We start from the raw sequence: 21,638 nt of genomic DNA on the forward strand, positions 1-21,638 counted from the left end.
ATAACCAATATATACCTAGGTTTCTCTAAATAGTAAATATGTCATAAATTTATATCACAAAATATGAAAATGTAAATGAGGTACAGCTTCCAAGTAAATATTAATTATCTCAAAAAGGTAATTATAAATAATGTTATTGCATAGATTTACTTATATATTACTTTTTTATACCAAAGGGTGGTTCGAATAAGGTGGCAAATAAATTTAGAGATGATTCTTTGATCAATTTTTAGGAAAAACTTGTATGGAAAGGAGAGGGGGCGGATGAAGATTTATTCATTTTTAAGCTACAGCTTGTTAAAAAAAAGGTACCAGACTTTTCTTGCATATAAATAAATACTCATAACTTCGGAACCATACAACATAAATTTATCATTGGGAGCGTGTTTTATAGACGATTGATTGTTTTTTATTTTTGGTCTCACAATTAATTTGATTTGAGCCATAGTTTTCGAGATACACATTGTCAAAATCAGAATTTTTGTTTTCTCTTGAATTCTCTTTTTTTTTTTAAAAAAGAACTCAAGAAAAAAAAAATTCGTTTTCCTCTATCTCATAATTTTTCCTCTAAAGCATGTTGAATGCATTTAAAAACATGCGAAAAATGCATTTTTATGCAAACATTCACAAATCTTTTTTTAGTTTTGTATGTATTTTTGAGAATTTGTATACGAAATGAACGAAATTTCAAGTCAGTCCCCCAAGCTCAGAGAGTAAATCAAAAATAAATTCCAAATTTATGTTGAACTTAAATGAAAGGGGCGTCGGAAATTATTTGTGTGAAGAAAATTTATTAATATTCTTAGCTCTTGTGATTCTACACATTTTTTTCATTTAAAACATCAGAATATTAAAATATATAAAAATTAAAAAAAATCGGTTGGTAAATTTCGTCTGAAAAATGTGTTGAAAAAAAAATTTCCAGTTTTTAACGTAGTAAACCTTTATTGTCTTCCAAATAGAAGTGAACTGAATTAAAGAGTAAAATTTTTGAATAAGAAATTGAATTTACAAAGAAACTGAGAAAAAGAGTAAAAATTGTAGATCGCTACTGAAAGTAAAATGAGAGCCACAAGGAATCAGGCTGTTGTTTGAATTACTCGAGAAGGGGTCTTTCAATTGAAACGGAGTATTCGTGGAAAAGGGAGTACAGGGGCATTACTATACAATTCGATTTTAAAGGTAGTACATTTTGAACAAAATTGTTCTATTCAATATCAATATTGTCAATGAAGGCAAATATTTCTTAAGTTCCCTTCAAGAAATTAATACAAAAGTAATCTGACAGCTAACTTTGTAAGAAAATAATTGGCCTTTTCATAAACAAACTGCGCTATATTTGTATTCATAAACAAATGTTGCTAATAGAGTTTTCTCATAAACATTGCTAACCTATCACAAAAATATTTAAACTATCATGGCTACCGCAGTTAAATCAGCTGTACTTTTTTTTTTTTACTAGTTTTTGCAGTCTTTTTAGGAATTCGTCTGTTAACTGTTGTACTTAAAAATAAAAAATTTCTTTTTATTTCAGTTTTGTTTTTGTTTCATAAAAATTTGTTTATGAACACAAATACAGCGCAGTTCTCACTATGTATCGCGATATACTGCGTTTATGAAAAGGCCTAGAATTTTCGTTTAATTGGCCCAAAAAAAATACATTTTTAATAAACACAATATTGCAAATTCATAATAGCAAAAGTTTTTATACAACTGTTAAAAATATGGGTATGTATCACATACGCAATATATGCACTGTCGCCACTGAGCCAATTTTCACGAAAATTTCATATGTGAGTTTATTTTACCTATTCCACGCATTGATCAACTCTTGTGATATGTTAGGCCTCGAGAACTGGACCTCTGCGGGGATCGATTTTTCATTTTTGCGTATATAAAGGGAAAGAATCGCGCATTTTTTTTTGAAATTTTATGTACAAATTTGGGGTGGTAAAATAGTGAACCTATAAATTTTTGAAAAGATCAGGACTCGAAAGCTGAAATACAGGCCGATTTTCCTTTTTTTACCATATCTATAGAACTCATTGACGGAATTTGTTCAAATTCAATACTCGGTTTCATGGAATTTAAATGTCACATAGCGAAACTCTACTGTACATACAGTAAACTCTTTCAAAATTAGTTAAGCAGAAAACCATGCAAAAAATATACGCATCCATCGCAAAATGAACTGTTCGAAAACATTGGAAATAATTATTGAAAAAATTAATACATATTGGAGAATTTAGGGTATAATCGGAAAGTAATCGATGCAGCATCGATGTGTAATCATATAAAAATCATGTATGAAAATGCATGATTGAAAAGGTACGGTAACACTTTAAAGTTTTGTGTCCAAAAATGTCAAAAATTCGTATCATATTAAATCAGCTGTGCATTAATTTTTTTGTGATTTAGTATTGATACAAATTTTTTAAATGGAAACTGAGAAGTAAATAATTTATTATCTTAGCTCAATAACTAATGAAGTTAATTATTTCTTTATGCACAGTATTACGAGTAATATTTTTAAATTTTCTTTTATATTAAAATCTCCAAAACTTAATTGAAATTAAAAACTTTTTTTAAGTGGTTAATAATTTTAATACTTTTACACAAAATCTTTTCCAAATAAGCGCCAAAAAACATAAAATTTAGAAGGTGTCCAAAAATGTCAAAATTATATTTCAACAAGGTACATGCCTCACATCGGTATAGCATCAGCAACATTTTTTTGCATCGACGCTGCATTGATGCACATTTTTGATTACTTTTCGATTATACCCTTTATTTCAAGCCTGCATGAATTGTGCATCCTAAATGTATGCAATGAAAGTAAATTTGTTAATTTAGGTTTTTAAAAGCACTATTTTTACTTGCTGGAGGGAAAATTGCTACTTTACAAACCATTGGTTTGCAACAGCTTTATTTATTCTTCACTTTAGTCCATAGGCAATACTAAAAAAAAGTAATATAAATGTGAAATCAATCATAACTCATAAGCTCATACTTAAACTTGAGATAATAACTGTTCAAATGTTTCTACTTAAATACAAATTATAAAAATAAAATAATTGCCATAGTTTTAGGTTAGGTTTTGAAAAAAATAGTAACAAATAACGTTTAAGAAAACGTTTTCGCTGCAATGTTTCATGTTCTATATTGTATTTCAAAAGCTTCCAAATATAAAGTAAGTTCCAAATTGTTTGAAAATCTGTTTGAATACGCGGAAAAAGCAGAGAAAAATTTGCTGATGCTTTTTATAAATTTTGTTTGTGGTGCTGCCACTGAATGTAAAATTTATTAAAATCTTTCTGTTTGTTAAATATTTAAACAGTATTTTGGCAATCTAGTAGAAAAACTTAAAAGCTCGAGTTTAAAGGTGATTTAAAAACGATTTAAAACAGTTTTTTTACAATTTGAAAGTCACCCAATATGTAAGAAATTGGCAAGAATAAGAATAAAATAAAAACAAAAAAAAACTATTGCCAAATGCTTACTTTTAAAACTCTTGCCAATTTTTTCGCTGGAAAGTTGGATTTTACGCGAATGTAGTAAAACCAAACTGTAAATGTAGTGTACTCTACTCCATGTAGTGTTCTGTAAATCATAAAATTATTCATGCGCATAATTTTTGATATTTACTATACATATGTATGAATGGCAAAACTTGTTTTAATATTTCTTAACGTTTTACGGCTTATGGTCAAAAAAAAAACTTAACAATAACAAATTTGTTTTAAAGTTTTTTATCAAAGATTAACTACTGAAAGAGTGAAATTACTCATAGCTTAAACTGTTACGGAAACCTAATGCAATTTTTTAAAGCCCAGTCAGGTCACTATAAAAATTATATTCAATATTATGTAGCTTTATAAACATTACGTATAAAAATAAAAAAAAAATTAATATCAAATAATTGCCATATTTCAATAATATCCAATATTAAAAAAAAATACCAGAAAAATAAAATAGTAAATATCAATAATCTTAACTATTTAATATAAAAAAAAACTACGGTACGCTACCTACCTAGTAAACTTAATGATGTAAGAAACTGGTTCATGGCTATGTACAATATCGTGCACCAGCCCTACGCTCTTCTCAGGAGCGAAGTAGAAATAAAAAAATATGCAATTTGTGATATTATCATATAAAAATTCTTTTTTCTACATTTGTCATGTATAGCAATTGTGACGGAGAAAAAGAAACTTCATACAGGGTGATTCAGTAAAGAGTTCAATATTATATATTATGGTTTAGGTATGGATTTGAACATTTTCATATTTTTATTCTATTTATTCAAAAAATTTTTTTAAGTATAAGTCTTAATTTGTTTATCATTGCATTTGATTATCAATAAAAGTCTAAATATTTTACAATAATGCAGGTGTTTGTGTTATTTCAAGCTTCGTACAAAATTCAATCATAGTTTTTATATACTCGGCCTGCACTTTTGTGACGGCTATACTTACTTTGGTATGAAGTTTTTAATAACTTGAAGGAATCGTCTCCGGTATATATATTCTTGCTCTAATAATATATCCTTTAAAATTTCATTAAAAATCTTAAAATTTTATTTTTTTACTATATTAACGACTCTTAAAAATGTGAACTGTTTTTCAAAGTGAATGTTGTGATCATTTATATTTTTACTATATTAACGGCTCTTAAAAATGTGAACTGTTTTTTAAAGTGAATGTTGTGATCAAAAATTAGTAATAGTTGACAATTACAGCATTCAAAATCAATCAAAATTAAAAATAGTGACCAATTTTTGATTTTCCACATTTTATTAGGACTCTTAAAATCTTGACATAGAAATGGTTTTTATACTATATCTCCTGTATCATAAAAGATATTTTAACGTTTAATGGTCTAAAATTAAAGCTTAAGCAGCTGGGTAAAATTCTGTGTCAAAAAAATTTAAAATTTCTGAAACTTTTACACAAAATTGTGGGGTTGTTCGGTAACTGTTTGCTGATGGAGTTGTTGCCTACCGGGCTTTGCATAACTGAATTACTAATGTAATTAGTAATTCAGTTAGTTTCACTCTGCCCGTCTGTCCGTGTGTCTGTTTACAAAACTTCTACTTTAACTATTTATTGCAATGAAGCCATAAACATTTTTCAAATTTTGCAAAAGCAGAGAAATAGTAGATGGCTTCTTTTATTGCGGGATACTATTTCTGGACTTTTAGAAAACAAAATGACTGTTAAAATTTACCGTTATCTAAAATCCGTTTTTTCTAAATTTTTGATGCCGCTTTTCTTCTACACCGTACGTTACAGAAGTCTGAAATTTTAGCAGCTCTTAAATATTCATAGTTTATTTATTTTTAGTTTATTATTTTAGAATAGTTTATTTCGTTAGAAGAAAAGTTTTTCCCATCTCCACCCCCTCGTAAGTTATCACCTTTCGAAATTGGTAAAATTTGAATATTGACACATTATATTTGTGAAACCTTTTTAAAAATTTCTATAAACGAAAAAAGCTAACGGTAAATTCCGTGTCATTAAAAAATATAATTATTTTTCTTAACTCATACAGTTAACCTTTAAAATCGAGCATCATGTGAACATTTCTTTAAATTTATTTTTGCTTTATTTCAGACTGCATAAATCGTTCATCCTAGATGTATGCAATCCTAAAATAACTTTGTACATGAATGAAAACAATTTTAATAGTGTCGTAGGTATACATAGACTACATTAATTAAAAGCAGTATTTCCATTTGTTGAAGGGAAAAGTGCTACAATACAAACCATTGGTTTGACCCAACTTTATTCTAGAAAACTTTTATTGTTTGATATGATGTGTCACATCTATTTTATTCAAAAATTACCACTGATTCGAATTTTGTAAATTTAATATTTTTCTTTTTAAATATTAAGGCTAAAAAGATGGCTTCATTTATTTATAAATCTATGTAAGTTAACTATTAAAAAAATTATTTGTTTCTTAACTGAACTCCTTTAAATTGCCGAGTTTTTGACCTTTGGCTCGACTAAATATTCCAACATTGTAAATTCCAGTGTATAGATAGTTTTTAAGTTTAACTAGAATTTCTTTTAAAAAACAGTAACTTCTATTTATTAAACTAGTATTTTATGTTAATTAGTTTTCAGAAAATTGCGGTACATTTAGGAATTTCAAGCGATTAACAATTTCACATCAACATTCTTAGATTACTCATTTCTTGCACATTTATTGAGCGTTTTTTTAAGTTAAATAAAAATATCTTACAATGTCTACAGTTGATAAAGAGGAATTGGTGCAAAAGGCAAAACTTGCTGAACAATCCGAAAGGTTTTTTTCTTTATCTTTTGTGAAAATTTTTGTTTTTATATATATTTTGTTTATATGTGTTAAGGTATGATGATATGGCGCAGGCAATGAAATCAGTTACAGAAACCGGAAATGAATTATCTAATGAAGAAAGAAATCTATTATCTGTGGCGTACAAGAACGTAGTAGGAGCCCGTAGGTAATTGCAAAATATAATTTGAGTATACATCAAAGCAATCGCTAATGTTTAAATGCCTTTAGGTCATCATGGAGAGTAATTTCTTCAATTGAACAGAAAACGGAAGCTTCTGCTAGGAAACAACAATTGGCCAGAGAATATAGGGAACGTGTGGAAAAAGAACTTAGGGAAATTTGTTATGAAGTCTTGGTGAGTACAGTAAACCACATTAATTACAAAAACCAATCTAATTGTTTTCGTATATTTTAAATTTCAACAATTAAGAATAATTCCATAAGATTATGATTATTTTTAAGTGGATACTGGTATTTGTACTGGATTTTTAAACAAATATGAAATATGATATCTGCACAATGGAAGTCATGAAAAGTTAAAAAATGGTTATGCAATTTCATTCTTAACATCTCTTAATAATGAAGTTTAGAAAAAGGAAGAGTTTTTCTGCTCTGTACTTAAAATAAAATTTATATTACTATATATAATATAATTAGTAGTCCGATTGTACTAATTCAGTATAAAATTATTCGCCTGCAACAAAAAAATGCGTATATAAATTTCCCTATATGAGATATTTGTGTGCATACGAGAAGATGCAATGAAATTGTGGTAGTATCTGAAATGCATACATAGTTATGCACGCATGTGAATACTAGCACCAACAAACTTAGCAACATTTGTTTATGAGCACAAATATAGCGCAATTCTCGCTATATATCGCGATATACCGTGACTTCAATAATGCTGTAAAAAATATTTAAGTACGGTATTAATACGGTTGTAGTACCGTCTCAAAGCTCTCAATACCTTTAAATTGTAAAAAAAACTACTAAAGCTTTTCGTACATTTTGGAATACAATTTTTACAATATTCCCCTCTATTATGAACATCGGTATCGGCCGATATATTATCGGCAGTTCTAATCGGTTTTAAATTTCTTCTGTATTATGAACCGATACCGATAAAAATATTTCAACCGATTAAAAGAAGCTTTTTCATACAAATTTTTGTTTTTGTAAATTGGAGAAAAAGTTTTTTTTTTTTCTTATGACATTTGTTTTCTTTCAAAAGTTATTTTCAAAAAATTTTTAAAACTATTTTGAATTTGGTTTTGATGTGCTAAAAAGTTGTTGTAAGCAAATTATTTTCTGTTAAATTTGTAAAATAAAAATATACATATATCGGGAAAATGTCGCGTGTATTATATTTTGAAAGTGAAGAAACGGTAGTAAGTGAAGAAACGCAAGCTACTCAAAGACGACATATAAGAGATTCAACTAATCCATTGGATTTAGACAACAAAATGTATGTTTATGTACCTATTTTATTTTATTATTTATATAATATGTACACATTTTTTAGGTTTATCCAGAATTTCAGATTATCATTCCTTGTCAGGTTTAAGTCCTCTTCCATTTTTTCTACTAACCGCGCAATTTGTTTTTTGTTGCTTACGATTTTACTCCTAAATAAAATATATGAATAACATTTTGAAAGAAAATAATTTAGAAAAAATGCTTACATTTTAAAAAAGCAATTAATTACACCAGTTTCCTTGATAAAATGAAGATTTTACAAAAAAAAAAATCTGTCGTCTAAAAATTTGTACCCGCTTTTAAATCGGTGAAAATCCGACAATTTATCGTTTTCATAATACCAGCTAATACGTTTCCTATACAGGAAAAAAAGCTTTCCCGACTCCGATAAAATTTACCGATAAACAATGTTGGTAATACAAACACAAAATTTTGCCGATAAATTATCGTTTATCGGCCGATACTGATATACATAATAGAGGGGATTATTACATACTTTGAGGTTTTTTTGAAAAGTTCAATTTAAAGTTCTGTGCAAAAGTTAATTTTTAACAAACATTACCAAGTCATTAAAAATATTGCATTTTTATGCTGCATTTTGCTGAAAATAAATGCTAATTTAATTGGTTATTTATGGCAACATTTATATGAGAAGGTATAAGAAAAGCGTACTCGATTTTTTCTATACCCGATTTACTTTTATTTTACGTCTCCACTACGTATAAAACGCGTTTTGGAAAAGTGTACAATGTCAAGAGCTTTTACTAAACTTTTTGAACAATTAAACACAATTGAAATATTTTAATTAAAATACAAGTTTTTACTTTTATTATTGTATATTAGAAATTATGTTTTTTTTTTTCAAAACCACTTCTTTCTTAAAAACTAATTAAACAAAAACCATTCTTCATAGCTTTGTGAAAACATAAAAAGGAATAGAATTTTTTAAGTTTACTTAAGATCAATAAAAATTCATTTATTTGCACATATTGATTCGGCAAATGTAGTTCATTTTTAGCACTTTTCCAAAAAAATTTTGAAAAAAAGTGCTTATTAGTTTCACTCTGTCCGTCCGTCTGTCCGTGTGTCTGTTTATAAAACTTCTACACCCTTGATCTTTACTAGAAACTTATTTCGTAGAACAAAATTTAAGTTATACCCCCCAAAACCATAAAAATGGCCTTTTGAAATTTTGCAAACGCAGAAAGGCAGCGGCTTGCTTTCCCTAGCGCGGCATACTATAATGCATATTTTTATAATGCATATAAAAATATTAAACAAATTGGTGAATTAGCTGTACCTTGCTGCAGACCATTTTCAATTTCAAATTTTTTTGAATGCTTCCCGTTAAAAGAAAGAACTTCAAAAGTCTATTCCTAATCATATTGTTAACTAGTTTTACACAATGTGTTTAAACCATCAAGCCAAACTGTGTCGAGTGCCTTCTCCAAATCTAGTTGGGTCATTGTATGTGTTGTGTTATGATTATATCGGAAACCAAACCAACTCAAAGGGATTATGTCTCTTTTATTTGTTTCTTGCGTAAGAAATCTATTAATAATAATCTCAAAAACTTTACTTATATTAGGTAATAAACTAATGGGCCTATAAGGGTTTGGCCCAGGTTTTTCCAAGAAGTTGGGAAATAACTTAAATTTAAACAGTCATTGAAAATAATACAATACATCTCTAACACAGAATCCAAAAGTTTTTTTAATACTATATTCGCTATGCAATCAATTCCCGAAGAAATTTTATTTTTCAGAATTCCTAATATATTTTTAATATCATCTACTGTAGTAAAATAGTTTTCAAGTCTTTGCAGCTCGTTCAATTTATTTGATCGCGTTGCATCATGAAAATTTATCAATACAACTCTGTTAATTTCATGATTTTGGATTAGAGAATTAAGATTACTTATAGTTTCTATAATTTGCGGGACTGTTGGAGAACATCTTCCAGAAGTTTGTTTATATATTGCACACAAATGGGCGACCCTTGTACCTAAAATTTTCCTCAATATACTTATTAGCAACCCTTTGCATATTTTAATTGATGTTCAAGTTATTAAGTAAATTATTATTACTAGTTTGAATCGATAGTCTCCTAATATCTTTCGTATAATTTTTTCTAAAAATATTTTTTGTTTCAGAGAAAACGTTTGCGTTATTGGTCTTTTTATGTTTTTTATTCTCCTTTTCCAGTATTTATTGTTACACGTTATTTCTTTTCACGTTAATTCTTAAATTCTGTTTTATTATAGAATTAATGTTGTTGAAAAGTAAATTAAGTCTCAAAAGTACTAAAATTATTTGTACCTGAATATTTTTAAAAGATTGCATACGTTTAGGATAAGCAATTTAAATATCTTTGAAATACATAAAACAAAAAAAATTTAAAGAGGCACTAACAGAATACTCGAATTTAAGGGTTTGTTGCGTGAGTTAGAAAAACAACTATTACCGACCGCATTGTGTGTACAATAGGTAGGTTATGTGATGGCAACAAATTTTACATAACGAGTTTTTGGTGGGAACGCACTTCTCCACAGTAGAGAAGTGTAAATAAACTATTTTAAGCAACCTGTCGGTCTGTGTGTGCACATCTTAAGTTCGGCTAAATGGATTTTGAAGCAATTTTATATGTAAGTTTATTTCAACTATGGCACGGATTGACCAACTTTTGGGATATATCAGGTTTCGGAAACTGCACTTTTTAGTGGGCCTGTTTTACATTTGTGACTATTTTGAAAAAAATATTCAATCGATTTCATGTATAAGCTTCATATATAAGCTTCATTCGACCGTCCGTGAAACTTCCTAATTTTCAGAAGAAAGCAAGCGTCAGCAACTGGACGTTTACTACGGGCTAAATATACATTTTTGCGTATATAAAGAGAAATAATCGACCGATTTAATTAAAATTTAAATTCGTAAATTTGACTTAAAGTAAATTGTAATAAGCGATTTTTCTTTTATAATGAAAAGAGGAAACTTGCCCTCTTGGAAGTGGAAGCCCTCTTGAAGATTTTGCACAGCCGTAAAACTGATACTTACTTTCTCCTGACCTTTCTGGTTTCCAGCTTATTTCGTTCGGTCCTAATATTACTTTTAAGCGCATTGTCACTTTGAGAATTTTTCTGATTCTCCAATTCACTGTCTTGGACTTCAAGATTAGCTTCAAATGCTTTTTCCTGGTCTTGACATTACTCTCACGTTCATTATTTTCGTAATACGGATCAGCCTGCTCATTATTAATATTAGTTTTCTCATTGTGTCATAATGAGAAAGTAGGAAATGAATATCATAGGTGACACATCTTCATCTTAAAAAACTATTTTTTGATCATTTTTATCTTTATTCAGTTTTTCTTACTACCAATTTTACCATTTTCCTTAATTGACTGGCAAAATTAACTTATCATCTACGTTACACGATAAGAATTTCAACGAAAAATATATTTCTATATATTTTGAATTTCATGATGTTACTTAATCATAGCACTGCGTTTATAGCTTACAATGATATACAGAAGGTAATTATAATAATTACACAACAAACTACTTATTTGAGTTGCGCTATTTTAAGTTAAAAAATACTCACGAGCGCCCCTTTAAAAAAATAGTTTTTCGTGTCATTACAAAAATTATCTTCTGTATATTACTATAAACTACATAAATACACAATGGTTAAGTATAATTTTTCTGCACTATATCTTTTATAATTAAACAAAACTAAAACAGGTAACAATGTTTTAGTCGGTATAAACCGACCGAATTATTCCTCTGTACCTAGGCAATCTGAGTTTAAAATTTGTTTTTGAAATGTATAGAATTAGGTTTTCTTTGTTGTATACCAAGTATTCGAACCTGACAAACCCCTCTATAGAAACTGCACGGATATATCTCACCTATAATTGGACACATAACTGCAAAGTTTCATGAACCTAACTTTATTATTTTTTCGAATATTTTAAATTAGCTTTTGCAGTTATGCAAGTGCGAGTCAAGCAATTTCAACAAAATTTCAGGAATATGTGTGGCTTGAAATTAGACACACGACTGCCAAGTTTCATGAGTATAACTTTATTATTTTCCCAAATAATTATATTTAGCTTTTGGAGTTGTATGGCAGCTACCTGAATCTATCAAGTTATTCCAACAAAACTTCAGCAATATATGAGACCTACAATTGAACACATGATTGCCAAGTTTCATGAATCTAGCTTTATTATTTTTCCAAATACTGAAAATTAGCTCGTAGTTGTATGGTAGCTACACGAACCTGTGCAGCCATTCCATATAAGACCTTTAAGAAACTGTTTGTTTGAAGCCCCTATCTTTTTCGAAACGGAAGTTATAATGAAAAAAGCTTAGATAACTAGAAATCTCGTGAAAATTCGTTAAAATCCCTGTATCTCGAAAACCCTTGAGATTTCGCTCCTACTGCGGAACAAAGGTTTTATCGATTTTCGGCCCTCTAACCAATGGTATATGTTGTTATATACCTTTCTTTAATTTTTCATTACAAACATCTTAAATGAAAAAAAAATGTTCGATATTCTCCGGTGCAATTAATTAAGTAAGTCGGTTAGATTTAACACTTTTACTAAATACGTATGTAGTCATTAAATAAACATATTCTATTAACCCGACGCATATGCTAAGAGCTGCTTTGCAACGACAAATAAAAAATAAGAGCATGTATACGACATTTCCGCCTAACAGAAATTAGTCTAAATTCGTATTATTTATTTTGCTGTGCTACAAAGATGCCCTAAATAATATTGACGTAAATTATTTTAACGTATTTACTAAATAATCCTAAACAATACACAAATTAGTTTAATAGAATAGCAGTACAAAACAATTTTTCGTCCAAAATTATAAACTTGTTTCTACTTTAGCTAAAATTGCTATTATTTAAATCGAATATCGCAAACTTGTGGATGCCTTAGTAGCAAGTGGTACTACAGAATGATGCATACTTTTCGTTCAAAACTGTCAGAAATGTCAAAAGCAAAAAATTTTGCGATGCAGTTTTGTTACACAGTACCAAACCACTTGAGAATCGCAAATCAACTTACGCAAATTTGCGAGTTTCGCATTTATATATAGGAGGCCACCTGAGTTCCCAATTTAAGATTCTTTAAGAATTTTTTTCAGCAAAAAATTTAGTATATTTATTATTAAAATTCTTTCATCATTAGCAATATTTTTATTTTTCTGATGAACAATTTGTTTTATAAAAATAAGAATTAACACAAGAAAAAACTTATTATTAAAATAAACAAGCTAAAAAATTGAAAAGTAAATATTTTAATAAGTGAAATGGGAATTATGTATATGTATATTATTTATGTTCGATTTACGTGTTCAAACTACTTAAGAGTAGCAACAACTAAGCATGACTGCACTATCTCGAACAAATGCGAAAATGTACGGTATATTTTACTTTATTTTTTTCCAGCAGATGTAAATAGTATATCTGATTTACAAAAGATGGTGTGTGGTTTTTGGAGTTATTTTGACATATAATTATAAGTTTTTGAAAAATCATTTTTATTAAATTGGCATTTGAACAAAAAATAAAAAAAATCTTATGTGGTACAGCTTATGTATGAAGTTTGAAGTAAATCTTTTGAATATTTTCTTCAGAATGATCAAAAATGTAAAACAGGCCCGCAAAAAAGTGCAGTTCCCGAGGGCTGATATATCCCAAAAGTTGATCAATCAGTGCCATAGTTGAAATAAACTTACATATAAAATTTCCGGTGGGAATGCATGCCAATTTCTCCATGGTAGGAAAGTGTAAATAAACTATTTTTAGCAACCTGTCGGTCTGTGTGTGCACGTGTGTAACTCAAGTTCGCCAGAACCGATTTTGTTGAGATTTTATATGTTGGTTTATTTCGGGCATGGCACGGATTGATCAACTTTTTAGTGGGCCTGCTTTACATTTTTGACCATTTTGAAGAAATTATTCAACCGATTTAGTTGAAATATCATATATAAGCTTCGCTCGAGCATCCGCGAAATATTCTAACTTTTGGAAAAAATCAGGCATCAGCAACTGGAAGTTTACTACGGGCTGATCATTTTGCGTATATAAAGAAAAATTATCAACCGATTTAATTAAAATTTAATATTTAAATTCTTCGTATTAATACAATGAACATAAAATTTTTTTGGAAAGATCAGGGTTTGAAAACTGACCTGCTGGCCGATTTTTCACTTTTCACCATATCTACTGAACGAATTGATGGAACTTCTTGAAATTTGATATTTGAGTTCTGGTTGTTACCGAAACCAACACGGCGAGCATTTCAGGGGATTCGGGTACCACAAAGCGAAACTCTACTAAGAGCCAAATTTCAATTTTTCGAGGTTTGTTAACTACAAGCTTACTAATGTCCTAAAAATTGGAAAGAAGTATTTAACAGACATTTTTATAATATTCTGTAATATTTTCACTTAACTAGGCAATACACATTGCGGTTGGATATGTACTTCATCAGATTTTTTTAAATTTATTATACGAATGCACTAAATATTTTTTTAAATGATATGCATCATCAGAATTACAATTATTAATTATTACTTTTGTATACATAAATGAATAAATTCGTATATGCCTATACACACAGATTATTATTTCATACAGTATACATTCAATCGTACATATATAAGGGAAATCGTCTCATATAACATATATAGAAGCAAGATACGCAAAAAAATATCCAAAAATACACATGTATACATAATTTATATTGTCTGAAATGTATAAGATCAACAGTAGTGCGTACACATATAACTCTTGTAAAGGAAAACTTTTATATTAACTTAGTAGAAATTTCTGCATACAACTGCAGAACAGATTAGATGACGTAATCAAAGAAACGAGTTAAAGGCAGAAAAATCAAAAATTTTTCTCTTCGAACTGGACTTGAATCAGTGACTTACTGTTTTCTAATCGGACGTGCTACCAACTGAGCTACAGAGGTATGAAGAAATTGCCAACATTGCTTTCTACTGCAATCCGCTAAGTTAATATTATTAGTATGTTAGGCACATTACTTATTAATTAAATACTAATTAATTACTAATATGTACATACATATACATTTAAATAATATTTTTATTGTTGTATTCTAATTTTAGGGTCTTTTGGATAAATATCTTATCCCTAAAGCGAGTAATCCAGAAAGCAAGGTATTTTACTTGAAAATGAAAGGTGACTATTACAGGTATTTAGCAGAAGTTGCTACTGGGGATGCACGTAATAGTAAGTACCACATACATTAATAATACCCAATAAATTGTTATACATGAAATTTAAACAAATACCTACTTACACAACTTACTGACGTTTTGAACTTTAAATATACACTTTTTATTTTTTGAAAAACATAATTTTTTTAAAAACATTAGATAAAATTTACGATTACTATCATTTCTACAGCCGTAGTTGATGATTCACAAGCTGCTTATCAAGACGCCTTTGAAATTAGCAAGGGTAAAATGCAGCCAACACATCCTATTAGATTGGGTCTTGCATTAAATTTTTCAGTCTTCTATTATGAGATTCTTAATTCTCCAGATAAAGCATGCCAATTGGCCAAGCAGGTCATTACATATTTATTTAAAAATTTTATGATTTCTAAGTTAAGAAAAAATTGTTGCTGCTTCATTTCTTATTATTCATCAAATTTTAAAAATATCTGTGTAGGTACAAAAAACAGACGTTAACAAAAATTTCTCAATCAATAATTTTGATTCTGAACAACATATTAGGTTTGACGGATATCAATGCTACATATAGAACATTTCATGTATACCACATTTTATGTACGTATTAAGTTTTAATTTTTTAAATTTTTAAAATAGCTGTAGTTGAGGATTCTCAAAAGGCGTATCAAGAGGCTTTTGATATTGCAAAAAATAAAATGCAACCAACACATCCAATTCGATTAGGCCTCGCTTTAAATTTTTCGGTGTTCTATTATGAAATTATAAACTCACCAGCGAGGGCTTGCCATTTAGCAAAACAGGTTTTTAATTTTATTTTAATTTTTTTTTGGCTTTGATTTATTTTATAAAATAATTTATGTTAACAATGCCAAAACTACACTTTTAATTATTTAATAGTGTACCCTTGAAACAGTTTTTTGTTTTTTTTTTTAAGTTGTATGCTTCAATAACGTAAATATGAGTTTTAATATGTGAACTAGACTGTCTATGTAACGTGATACTATAAACTTGAAAAATATAAAAGTAATATTGTATATAACTAAGGTTTAACAATTATTAATTATCCGTCTACTAACAATTAAAATATCCCAATTTGAAGTTATTCATAATTTTATACATAAATTTGAAAATTTTTGCAGCAATGATTTTATCGAATAACATTTGAGTTTATTAAGTGGAAATTGTTTTGTTATCAAATAAAATGTGTTTTCATTTTAAATTTAAACATTAAAAAAATTTTGTCAAAAAACATTAAATTTAGTAACAACCTAAAAGGAATTTTAAATAATAATTAATTTTGTTATTTTTTATGTGCCAATTTTAAATCCAAAACGTTTAGAAAATATAATAAATTTGAGACACATTTAATTATTGACAAAACAAATTTGCTTATCAAATTATTTTGATTTTAATTTTGAAGCAAAACAAACGATATTTTTGTTCTATGTGACAATGTTCTTTTGTTCATTGTTGTAAAATTATTTGTAGGCGTTTGATGACGCGATAGCTGAGTTGGATACCCTTAATGAAGATTCATATAAAGATTCAACACTTATTATGCAATTACTAAGAGATAATCTAACATTATGGACGTCGGATACGCAAGGAGATGGAGACGAGCCCCAGGAGGGCGGTGACAACTAACCAAATTAAATAGTTTCTTTTAATTAAAGAATTATAAAAGAAGCAGGCAAAAATAAAAAAAAATAAAACAAAAATTATATTTAATATTTTTAAACCTGCATAATAATACAAGGCATTAAAACCAAACGGTATTTTCAATTTTTTTCGTAAGCGACTTATTATCAATGATAAAAAACAAATCAGATAAAATTTTGCTGATTGAATGTGAAAATTAAAAGAAAACACATTGTATTGTTTAATTTTTTTGTTTAAATTTTTTAAATTTTTTAACATTATAAATATCAAGATACAATTCACTTCTTATAAGTGAAATTAATCTTTTCTGAAAATGCGTCTAAAATCGATGTATGATATATTTTTTTAATATACATATATACATATGAAATTAGTTTCATAATATATAAAAATGAATTGTAATTTTTGTACATTTTTTATATTTTGTTAAAGATAAATATGTATATTTTCTTTTGTTTAAAAAGGAAAATTTTAACACGATAAGTTTAATAACAAAAAGCAGGGGTATGTTTAACTCTTTTTATAACCATGTTTTGAAAAGTTTCAAGCTGTAAAAAGAAAGAAATGTATGAAATATTTTAAATATAGAAATTGCTTATCTAAAAACCTTTAAATTTGCAGCAGTCAATAATACATAAACTAACAGTTTTTATTACTACTCAAAAAATTACTCAAAAATGGTTGAAATTAAAAGGCTTACTAAACGAATTTCCAGTTTCTAATTGTATGAAATTAAAATATTTCGAAATTTTATTATTTTACATACCTATATGTTACACCTTTCAAGAATTAGAAAAATCAAACTCAGTTATGTAAGCCCAAATTCTGTATAATTTTTTGCACATAATTGAGGTGTAAATAATACACGCGTCAAATATGCATTTGCATAATATATATTATACATACATATGTATATATTTGGTGAAATATATTTGATGATATATGCAAGTATACATACATGGTCAATGTGTACAAATGCATGTAGACATATATGTATGTATGCAAACATATGCATAGCTAATCACAAAAGTTTCCGTAAGATCAAGAAATTAATTGCTTTAACAAATTTTTTTTAAACAAAAATTTAGTCTGAGACTGATTTTAATGTAGGTTTCTGAATACAATTCTTTATTTTATTAACGTTAAAGCTGAAAAGAATAATTAATTTTTCGATTAAAATCTCACTTTTCATGATTTAAATATTCACGCGCGGAATTTTTTGTGATTATTTGCGATATAATGTTCACATAATGTAAGATTGTACTTATATGTAGATGAAAATGAAAGTAAATAATAACTTACATTATATACTTACATGTATATATAGTATATATAAATGTATGTAAAATGTTCTATATGTAATATGCGTACACATATGCGTATATTATATTTATATATAATATACATATATACACCTACACATGCATGTACGTCTGAGGCATTATAAACATTTTGTGTCGGCACATGCATATATAAACACTTTAAATAAAATATATCTTTTTATATTTACGTTTTCACGCATTTGAATATGTATTTATATGTACATGTACGTTAAATTGTATGTACATGTACACGAAACAATCTGCATAAATATATTATATAACACATATATACATATGTAGAAACATATAATAACTCAAGACCTTATGTTAATGATTTACATATGAAAAGAAATAAAATATTTGAAAGGTTGATTCATTCAAAAAATTTTCAAAGTTTATATTCGGTTTTTATCTAAATTAAGTCCCGTCAAATAAAACTTGAGAAAATACCTATAAAGGTTGGCAAGACATTTAATAAAAAAATATACAGTTGCTGTAGTTTTCAGTGTTATACGAAAATCTATGACAAATTTTGCTTTAAATTTTAATAAATTTGACCAAAACTTGTGAAAACTATTTTGTTGTTTTTATTCTTGTTTAAATGAAGTGGTTTTCTTTGATAAAGTTATACATACATGTGTAATTCCTATAATATATTAAGAACTACCAAAAATTTATTGGTTAGTTGCCAGGAGGCATATTGACTAAGTAATAAAACTTATCTATGAGTATTATAGATTTTTTTTCGTAATACTAATTATGTATTATGCTTCATCTTAATAAGTAACAGAATAAGGAGCATCTTGTGAATATGTGCGAATTTTTAAATGTCAAATTTTATATAATTTTCTGTCGATTTCGAAATTGGCATTTTTTCATTTTGGGTGCAGTTTTTTTATTTCTCTTTCAAAAAGCTGAGTTTTGGTGTAGAAAATTGGCAGTAGTCTGTTAATTTTAAGGAGATAGTTTGAATTCGTGTTTAATGTTTTTAATCAACGAATTAGAAACACTAAAGGAAGGAGCATCTTGAAAAAAACAATGAAGTCAAATTTTTTCTAATTGTCTTTCTTTGCTCGGATTCTCTGGCCTCTACTATAAAATATGTGTAATATGCAAGAAGGATAAGTTAAACACTTTTTTCAAAGTAAAAACTAAAAAGTATTTCAAAATATTTTTTCATTTTAGAAAACAAAATTAAACAAAACTCATTATTTTTTTTTCTCTTTGAATAAATTTATTTTAAAAATTGCAAATATAAGTATTTTAATACCAATATTTTATGACCTTCAAAAATGAACATATTTTGTTAAAAAATTTCTTATATTATCAGTTTTGTTTGACAATTTTACTGAACAACTCTAAACACCCCTCTATTATGAACATCGGTATCGGCCGATATATTATCGGCAGTTCTCATCGGTTTTGGGTTTCTTCTGTATTATGAACCGATACCGATAAAAATATTTCAACCGATTAAAAGAAGCTTTTTCATACAAATTTTTGTTTTTGTAAATTGGAGAAAATGTTTTTTTTTCTAATGACATTTGTTTTCTTTCAAAAGTTATTTTCAAAAAATTTTTAAAACTATTTTGAATTTGGTTTTGATGTGCTAAAAAGTTGTAGTAAGAAAATTATTTTCTGTTAAATTTGTAAAATAAAAGTATACATATATCGGGAAAATGTCACGTGCATTATATTTTGAAAGTGAAGAAACGCAAGCTATTCAAAGACGACATATAAGAGATTCAACTAATCCATTGGATTTAGACAACAAAATGTATGTTTATGTACCTATTTTATTTTATTATTTATATAATATGTACACATTTTTTAGGTTTATCCAGAATTTCAGATTATCATTCCTTGCCAGGTTTAAGTCCTCTTCCATTTTTTCTACTAACCGCGCAATTTGTTTTTTGTTGCTTACGATTTTACTCCTAAATAAAATATATGAATAACATTTTGAAAGAAAATAATTTAGAAAAAATGCTTACATTTTAAAAAAGCAATTAATTACACCAGTTTCCTTGATAAAATGAAGATTTTACAAAAAAAAAATCTGTCGTCTAAAAATTTGTACCCGCTTTTAAATCGGTGAAAACCCGACAATTTATCGTTTTCATAATACCAGCTAATACGTTTCCTATACAGGGAAAAAAAGCTTTCCCGACTCCGATAAAATTTACCGATAAACAATGTTGGTAATACAAACACAAAATTTTGCCGATAAATTATCGTTTATCGGCCGATACCGATATACATAATAGAGGGGATATTAATAACAATGATTATAAATACATACATACACATAAATTTATTCATTCTAAAACAGTATAATTTTTAAGAAATTTTGATTAATAAGATAGTTATTACTCACTGAAGAAGATGGTATGTTGTCGTACTTTTTCCTTATTCATTAATTGAGCTTCACGTACTCATTCATCCTAAAACAACATATTTTATAAATAATTCGCGCTAATATTTTATTTTACTGAATTGAACGGCATCGGAACATCTTCACAAATTTTTTGTTGACCATATCCTTACCCTATAAAGGGAAATATATTTCATTTCTACATTTCATTTCATCGTTTCTAGGTAAACTGTAATTATACAAAAAAAAAAGATAATCTAAAATATTTGTTTGTGTGCTATATTTTATCAAACACAAACTCATTTTGCTTAAAAAAAAATCCAGTCCTGTAAAATTATGTTATCCGAAGTAATTAAAAACTTAATAAAATTACAAAATTATGATTTAATCAAAGCTCTATTAAGTAATTCGTTCTATTATTTTATTTTTGCAAATGAAAATAACAATTTAGAACTATGTATGTATGTATAAACCTTTTTTTTCAATAAATTTTTTTTTCACTTGTTATCAGTTTTTTAAAAGTTTTTATAAAATAATATTCTTTTTTTAACACTTATTATTAAATATTTTATCAAATTTTATTTAGAAACTGCACTAATTTTATAAATAAAATAACAAGGAATTCCTTGTTTACTTTTTATGTAGCGGCGCGAAATCTTCTAAGAAAAAAAAACAACATTTGGCATTTAGTGTTAATTTCAGTTTGACAATGCTCGGAACATAGAAGGAGTTTTTGGCTTCACTGTTTTTTTTTCAAGATACGATTTTTTAATGAGTGCAAGCGAGATAGAAACAAAGATGCTCCTTTTTTTAGTATTTCTAATTTTTTGGTTCTAATAAAGATCTACAATAGCAGCACATTTTCGTAGTTTGCTGCAAAAGCCATTCGTTTTTGTTGGTAGAACTGCAAAAGACCATGTGTAAGATCGGTAGCATAAAATATTTTTTTGCTTTTATATTCAAAAGTTCAATTACTAATTTATTTTTAAAAGGGTTTTTTTTTTTTTTGTTTGTAAACTTTATTTAATCCATTTTCTTCTTATTAACTATATAACAAAAAAGTTAAAAAAAAAAAATTTATTTACATAAAAAAAAAATTGGTATAACTAACTTAAAAACTTATTGTTTTCTTGTAGCTAGTTGTATTCTGTAATGTATTAGAGGATTGCTAGTTCATTAATATGATTATTAATTACAATAATTTCTTTTTTTTTTTATTTTAGGAAAATTGTTT

The 21,638-nt window shown here is 27.4% G+C and overlaps 1 protein-coding gene and 1 long non-coding RNA gene across 4 annotated transcripts in view; one reads left to right on the forward strand and one right to left on the reverse strand.

Moving 5' to 3' along the window:
• Positions 1 to 18,606, forward strand: part of LOC129616416 (14-3-3 protein zeta) — a 35,280-nt gene extending 16,674 nt beyond the window's left edge. The window contains exons 2-7 of one of the 2 annotated variants that reach the window (XM_055532037.1): positions 6,122 to 6,309; positions 6,374 to 6,487; positions 6,550 to 6,676; positions 14,960 to 15,083; positions 15,686 to 15,849; positions 16,538 to 18,606. In XM_055532037.1, coding sequence (XP_055388012.1) covers positions 6,248 to 6,309; positions 6,374 to 6,487; positions 6,550 to 6,676; positions 14,960 to 15,083; positions 15,686 to 15,849; positions 16,538 to 16,693 — 747 coding nt within the window. In that variant the 5' untranslated portion in view covers positions 6,122 to 6,247 and the 3' untranslated portion in view covers positions 16,694 to 18,606. Of the gene's footprint in view, positions 1 to 6,121; positions 6,310 to 6,373; positions 6,488 to 6,549; positions 6,677 to 14,959; positions 15,084 to 15,260; positions 15,425 to 15,685; positions 15,850 to 16,537 lie in introns of both variants that reach the window. The other variant, XM_055532036.1, reaches the window with a different exon arrangement.
• Positions 18,607 to 18,726: 120 nt separating this feature from the next.
• On the reverse strand, positions 18,727 to 20,994 carry LOC129616417 (uncharacterized). 2 transcript variants are annotated; one of them, XR_008697541.1, is made up of 3 exons: positions 20,878 to 20,994; positions 20,523 to 20,633; positions 18,727 to 20,474 (listed from the first exon to the last, which is right to left on the reverse strand). It is a non-coding gene; the product is annotated as an uncharacterized LOC129616417 (long non-coding RNA). The 2 variants fall into 2 exon arrangements; XR_008697540.1 differs by having other exon boundaries at positions 18,727 to 19,639; positions 19,697 to 20,633.
• Between the last annotated feature and the right edge of the window lie 644 nt (positions 20,995 to 21,638).

This window comes from Condylostylus longicornis, unplaced genomic scaffold, assembly GCF_029603195.1.
Source record: "Condylostylus longicornis isolate FDR11 unplaced genomic scaffold, ASM2960319v2 ptg000199l, whole genome shotgun sequence".
In the NCBI taxonomy this organism is placed as follows: domain Eukaryota; kingdom Metazoa; phylum Arthropoda; class Insecta; order Diptera; family Dolichopodidae; genus Condylostylus; species Condylostylus longicornis.